This window comes from Tiliqua scincoides, chromosome 4 (assembly GCF_035046505.1).
Source record: "Tiliqua scincoides isolate rTilSci1 chromosome 4, rTilSci1.hap2, whole genome shotgun sequence".
Taxonomy (NCBI): domain Eukaryota; kingdom Metazoa; phylum Chordata; class Lepidosauria; order Squamata; family Scincidae; genus Tiliqua; species Tiliqua scincoides.
In genome coordinates, this window is record NC_089824.1 from 111,248,804 (window position 1) to 111,256,059 (window position 7,256).

Genomic DNA, 7,256 nt, shown 5'->3' on the forward strand with positions numbered 1-7,256 from the left:
TTAACTGTTGATCTCAGATAAATATGACAATAGTTTGAAGTACTTTGTTGGGAAAGAAGTAGGCTGAAAAAGATGTCTGAAGTCATTTTCCAGTGGAAAAACAATCAAATGTGCTTTCAGTGTCTTTCGTACCCTGGTTACTAATTACAGTGTTAGTGCTATTATTACTCCTTAGTTGTTATGTTGTGCAGATACAGTCCTCACCCTGGTTCCATTGCAGTTCCACTTCGTGATAGTTCTTGTAGCTTGATGGAGATATTCATCTCTCAAATGCCAACTTCACTTAAGAAAAAAACAACACTTTATGACCCTCCCTGTATCGGGAGAGTACAGTGTATACTCTGATACTGAGACAGAAAAAATAAACTGGCATTTTTGAGCTCAAGAAATACGGGGGGGGGGGTGTATCCATGAATCTCGTATCTGCAGATTAGCTTATTGGCAGATGTAGGGGCCCCACACCCCCAGCAGGCTCTGAAGTGAAGACTTGGAGTGAAGCCTCTGGGGCTTCCCCGATCCTCCTTTTATGCCTTTTAAAGGCATGAAAATGTCACTTCCGGTGTTACAAAAAAAAGTTTTTTCAGTCTAAACAGCCATTCTGAAACTTTGAAATAAACAGTGTTCAGGCTGATAGGCCGCAGGCAAAGCTGTTATCACGTAACGTTTCACCTACTAATTTGGGAAGCATGTTCATATTGTGTTTGTTTAAAATCCATTCTGTGCCCAGTCTCAACAACATGCTCTGCAATGGCCTATTTTTCAGCTTGTTGTGACCGGCAGTATCTCTCATGTTCTGCTATCTTTATTTTTATACTTCTCATGTGGATGCCAACGTATACTTGTCCCATACAACTGTATGGGACCTCATATACTCCTGCCATAGAGAGAGGATCTCTTGCATCCTTAGCTGATTGCCGAGCCTGTTGTACTTTGATGGTGGGTTTATATGGTGGCCTCTGTGGGGCTCTGAAGACCCTCTGGGCCCTCTGGAGGGTGGGGGGCATCCCCAGTATCCACAGTTTCAGCTAACCACAGGGGGTTCTGGAACAGAACCCCCACGGAAACCATGGCATGCCTGTGTCTGCTGCCTATTGGGAGGGCCCAACTTTGTCCTGAAGTGCAGTCCCTAAGATTCACTTGCAAATTGCCTTGTTCAATCAATCAATCAACAGTATTTATATACCGCTTTTCAACTAAAAGTTCACAAAGTGGTTTACAGAGAAAAATCAAATAACTAAATGGCTCCCTGTCCCAAAAGGGCTCACAATCTAATTGTTTTTTGTATAATAGTTTCACCCACTTCAGTTGCTGGAGCTCCAAGAACTTTTAGAACAGTAATCTAATGTGAAAACAATGGCAGACTTGCTAATCACCTTCTTCAGTTCTCCTCTTTGTACACAGTGTGAACCTGTGAGAAGAGACTCACAGCCCAATCCTTACCAAATTCCCATGCAGTGGGGTTGGTGCAACCTTTCCCACACCCAGCATGGAAATTGTGGTTGCCGGAGATCCTCTCACAGTAAGAGAACCTTTGTCTCCTTACCCCAGGGAAAGCCTAAGCAGCCTCTAAGGGGCTACTCGGATCTACTACCCCATGTCAGGCTTTCAGATTCAGGAGGGGAGATAGGATATTGCTGAGGCCTCCTCCACCACCCCTACCTCTGCCCCGTAACACCTCCCCTTGTCATAGTTCTGCCTTACCCCTCCCCTCCACTGCCCAGCAGAGCGCCTACCTGTTCCAGTGGGCACTGGCCTCCAACTGGTATCAAGAGGCTGGTGCAGGCCTTTCCGTCAGCAGGACAGGTCTCTGCATTGCCATAACGTGCAAGCATCGTAAGTTAAAGCATCTCCCCTTTAGCAACATAATCCTGGGGATTGCATTGCTGCCCTTTCCCCTTAAAGGGACGGGGGACCCTTTTCATGAACTGGTGGGTCACAACCCACCAGTTTGAGAACTGCTGGCTTAGTTCAGTATGATGTAAAGAAGCAATGGAGTGGCATGTCTGAAACAGAACATCTGTGGTACCAGGAACAGATATTAGGCATGCTTAAGGCAGAAACAAAGTCAGCCTTCTAACCTTAGGGTCAGCTTTCTAACCTTTCACTGTTTAGCATGCTTCTGGCATTACGAACAAGCATATTACCAGCAGCAGAGCTGAATATTTTGAAGAGAATAAGGCACAGATTAGTAACAGATATTTGTTAGATGCATTTCCCAAAAACCTTGTCTGGCTAGATATTTTCTAAATACTATACTTGTGTTAATGGACAGGATGAAATTCTTTTATGGTTGCATTTAGCTATATCAGTGTTTCCCAAACTATCTTGAGCAGGCCCCACACAGGCCCCACAGGCCCCAAAACAAAAAACACAGGTCCCAAAAAACAATCGAAGTCCCCCCCTCCAAACTGACAAGAAAAAATATTGAGACAGTTTTTCTACCAATGCTTCTATCAATTAAACTGTTTAGCTGTTGCAGCCCTAATTCATATCCTGTGTAGTAATTTCAATATTAATTTCTGCTCAACATTGCGCATATATATATATATATACAATAGGGACCGAATGTATACCTGTGGGCCAGGCAGAAATGAGTTAATGGACAATACATATATTACTGTGGCAGTATGGAAGCCATTTCCCCATAACTTCTTCCAGGGCTGTCCTGTTATATTGGCATGAGGTCAGCTCCAGTGATTTGATTCCTCTCCAGTCAAATGTTGTCCTGCCTTTCTCACTCTTCTTGGGTAGTGTTTCAGTGCAGGAACTTTTTGGGTCTGATTTGTGTCATTCCTGCATCCAAACATTAAAAAGCTACTGCTTAGATTTATGAAATGGCCTCAGCATGGCTGGTGTTCTGAAATTGCATTGGACTTGCCCTTTCTTTCCTCAGGGGAACTTGTGCTTAAGATTAAGCAGCTCTCCTAGAATAAATTATTCTGCTGTGTCAGGGCTAGTACATTACTTCTCCAGATTAGATTTCTTGTAGCTTAATAAAAGGGATGAATGGGTCTATTGTCTACCACCAGAATTTCACTCTGGGTTTTTCCTCTCCCTTAAACATAGTAATTGTTTGTGTAGCTTTCTGCCTAATTCTCTGTGACAAGGTGTCTGCAATATGTTAGCTACATTACTATTTCAGTGAGGACAATAGAGGCATCCAAAAACCATAAGAGCATTTTTAGAAATCAGAGACTTACATTCCCACTTTCAATGTATTTACTAAGCATCTGAATGGAGGTGTACTATCTTTCTTTTACTCAAATTTAATTAATGTATTTTGCTAGTAGGTTAACTTATGGTAACAGTCCTTTATTAAAAGTTTTTCTTTTTTCAATGTGCATTGTACAATCATAATTAGTTTCTGTTAACCCAATCCTGAGTGAGCAATTTTATAGAATATGAGCTAAGCTTTGTATAATGGAAAGATAATTTGAAACCTGGTGTGTATGTGAAAAAAATGTTCTCCCATTATTTTTGATTTATTACAATTGGAATATTAATTGTAGAAAATATGAACAAACAGAATGGAACATCAGTTTGCCTGTTTCAGAAAAGATGAGAGAATGCTGCAAATTCTTTCCTGCATCTGTTGGAAATAAACTTGGTGTTAGATCACAGATATAGGCTGGTGATCGTACATGCACTCATGTTTGAGGTATGAATGTATACAGTGCATATACTATACAATCTCTAATCTATATCCATGCAGTACAATTAAGTCCATGTATTTTTAATTGTGTCTTTAACTATTATCCAGCAAGGTTTTAAAAAGGAAAGTGTTTATAGCCGTTCATGTATGATTTTTACTTGCTACTTTTTCCTGAATAGCCATCTTTGATGTTTCTAGTGTACCCATGCATTCCTCATCTTGGGAATATAGCCGTTCATGTATGATTTTTACTTGCTACTTTTTCCTGAATAGCCATCTTTGATGTTTCTAGGGCACCCATGCATTCCTCATCTTGGGACGATTTGCCTTTGTTTGTTTTAATGGCAGTGATTTCCTTATCAGTTCATACTTCTTTCCCTGTATTTCCTCTTGTCTTCTTGCTCTGGTGGTGGAAGGGCAGTGGTAAAGATAGACACTGGTAGAAAGGTATCCTAGCAACTTCCCATGCTAGAAACCTGCTGTGTCCCTGAGCTCAAATGAACTGAGAATCACATCACATCAGCACAGTGCAGAGGCAACAGAAGGCATGGTTTCATGCTGCAAAATCTGAGTTTTAAGCATAAGCTAGGAGGTTTCAAAGCCAAGTACAGTATAAAACAGAGGAAAACATTTTGCTTTATGGCAAAACAATTTCTTTTTCCTCTCAGATGACTGATCATATGAAAAATACTTCAATTTGAAATGTTTTGCCAGGAAATTTGAAGCATTAGGACACGACAAATGCTGGCATAATGTGATCTTGGCTGGTTAGGGAATGAAGGTTTTTGCTCTTTGATTAGCATTTAACTGTTACCTACTTTTTATGAAAGTGAAACATTATTTCAAATCTGGATCCTTACAGTAGTTGGAGAAAACAGGTAATGTCTTAGAATCATATCACAAGATTGACTGCCTTTTCAGCCCCTTTCCCCAAGAGCAATTGTTGACACTACAGGTATAACCTAATTATCCACGGATTTTTTTTCCTGCAGTTTTATTGAAGTGTGATGAGAGTCCTTTAAATTAAAGGGAAAAAGTTGTTTAACAATAGCCTTGCTAATGCGAGAGAGGGTAGCCAGCTGACAATCCAGCAATCAGTCTCTCCAGGCACTTAGAACAGCTTCACTCCCAGGCAAGAGACCCTCCCTTCCCCTTGAGCACATGAAAGAATGCAAGTAATTATCACTTCCTCCATTCTTTCCCTGCACTGTGCTTCTGGGGAAGGGAGGGGTCGCTTCCTTGGAGTGAAGGCTTTCTAAGTGTTTAGAGCAGGGGTCTCCAAACCCTGGCCCGGGGGCCAGATGCAGCCCATGGAGAGCCTCTATACAGCCTGCAGCCAGTCTCTGATCCCCTGAGAGCCTCTGGCCCAGCTGAGCAAACACAACCAGAGTTGTGCTTGTGGGGTGGGGGAATGGGGGTCCATTTAAGTGTGAGTGCTTTATTTCTTGGGCTGTGTTGGGTGCTTGAAGAAATCCTGGACATTTGAGCCCATTCATTCATTTCAGTCATTCATCTAAGTTCCATCTCTAATGTATTTATTTAAATTTCCTATTTCATTTTTTTTCTGGCCCTTGACACCTGTAGCCCTTCGGCCAAAAAGTTTGGAGACCCCTGGTCTAGAGAGACTGATTGCCTCTGTGTGCATTACAAAAGATCAGCCAAGGCTGTTTTTAAATAGCTGAACAAAAGGACATTGTTTTTTAAATGGATTTGCTTTAATGCGATTTTTGCTATCCACCTGAGTTCTGGGAACAGAAGCCTCTCAAATAAAGAGACTCAACCTGTATTTTTGGACTTCATATAAAAGACCTCAATATATGTTGTACAGAACGACTGTTGAGTTCCTTGGGGCTGGAACCAGGAGTACTACCGATCAGGCACTCGCTCGCTACTATCTGCACCCACTAGGACTGCTGGTTGGCTGGAGTGGAGGAAGTGTAGACAGTGCCAGGCAGGAGTCTCACTTAACAGCAAATAAACTTCTGGGCCTGGAATGTTTGGTCCTGCTGAAAAGCCAATCTGATACCTCTGAGAAGTTTAAAGATTCTGAAGTCTGCTGATTTCCTCAGTCTGAGCAACAGCAATGGGAGAAATTACACAATTCTTTCTCTGGGTACTAGGCTACTTCAGCCAGCCTGACCCCAGTATATCTGCATATAGTCTCACTCTTGCCTGGTTGTGTAGCTGGGGGGGGGGGTGTCAGAGGGATGCTGTGACCCCGGGTGGTATTCTATGTGGGGTAGCAATACCGCCCCTGCTGCAGCCACCAGGTTTCTGCCCCTCTGCTTGCAGCCAAACCACTCAGAGTGAGGCTGGCAAAAGCTGAGCAATTGGAGGCAGGCAGGTTTTAGTCATTCTCAGCATGGTTGTTTGGAGCCAGGCCAGTCACTTCAGTAGGAGCAGCTAGCCTGGCTCCCAACGTTCCGGAAGTAATTAAGGTGACATCATCACATTATCACAATTACTTCTAGGATGGTGGGGGTGGAGGGAGTGGCAGGATGACCGGCATACCCTAGGGCGGCACACAGGTCAGCTATGCAGCTGCTTTTGCCTGTCCATCTCCAGAATATGTCCACAACCCTGAGTGAGCAATGGCAGCAGATATCCCCATACAGGAAATTATAAATAGTCATCAGTCTTCTGAGTGTACAGCTTGCATTTGCCCATGAGCCCCTCCAGGACAGCCTGTAGCTCAGTGGTAGATGACCTGCTTTGCATGTGGAAGGTTCCAGGTTGATTCCCTGACATCTTTGAGTTGGACAAAAAAATTTTTTCCTGAAACTCTGGAACCTATTACAAGTCAGTTTCAACAATAATGAAACAATGGTATGAGATGGCTTTCTGTGTTCCTATGGCAGCAAACCCAAGATCTTAACTTACTGAATAATACTCTGTTATGTCTGTTCAAGTTGTTTTTTTAACTCCTTATATGGGACTAAAATTAATACACTGTAGAGACTGCCCAGTAGAGGTTCCTCCCTCACCCGCTCTCACTGTCTTCTCAGAAGAGGCAGATAGGCACTAGGCATTAAAGGGGATGTTGGCATGGGAGATTTGTTACTCCATGCCACTCAGGTAGGAGGCAGTTTTTGGGTGAAGATAAAACTGCAGCAACATCACTGTGTGACAGAACCTGCCTGTGGTTTTCCAATTGTCTTTCATTTCTGTTCCAAGGGGTACTGCTGAATCCTACTGTGGCATGGGAGCAATACCATGCCATCCCATGGCATGGAGACCCTAATACAGTTTCAGTCTAGGCTTGCCTGAAATTCAGTATATTGGCAAGCTTTTGCATATGTGATTTGCTAATTTGCTGGCCTTCAGTGGGGGGTGTCAACAGCTTTCTGTTATTTCAGTATCCGTTGGTGCAGGGTTCTGTTCTTCCCAGTGTTTCTCTTAATGTTACTAGCATTGTTTTTTCAATCCCCCTATAGGTGCCCACGAAGAAGTTGAAGAAATATGAGAAAGAGTATCAAATGATGCGAGAGCATCAGCTGCAACAAGAAGACCCTTTGGATAGATACAAGGTAATGGCTTGCAAAGTATTCACCTTCCATTGACACCCTTACAAGAAAATGTGGTTCCTCCACAAGCTAAAAGCAGA

At 42.8% G+C, this 7,256-nt stretch overlaps 1 protein-coding gene across 6 annotated transcripts in view; it reads left to right on the forward strand.

The window, feature by feature from the left end:
• Positions 1–7,256, forward strand: part of RABGAP1L (RAB GTPase activating protein 1 like) — a 231,946-nt gene that overhangs the window by 203,984 nt on the left and 20,706 nt on the right. For all 6 annotated transcript variants that reach the window (XM_066624190.1, XM_066624188.1, XM_066624187.1 and 3 more), the window contains one exon: positions 7,087–7,179. In XM_066624190.1, the coding sequence (XP_066480287.1) occupies positions 7,087–7,179 (93 nt within the window). The remainder of the gene's footprint in view (positions 1–7,086; positions 7,180–7,256) is intronic.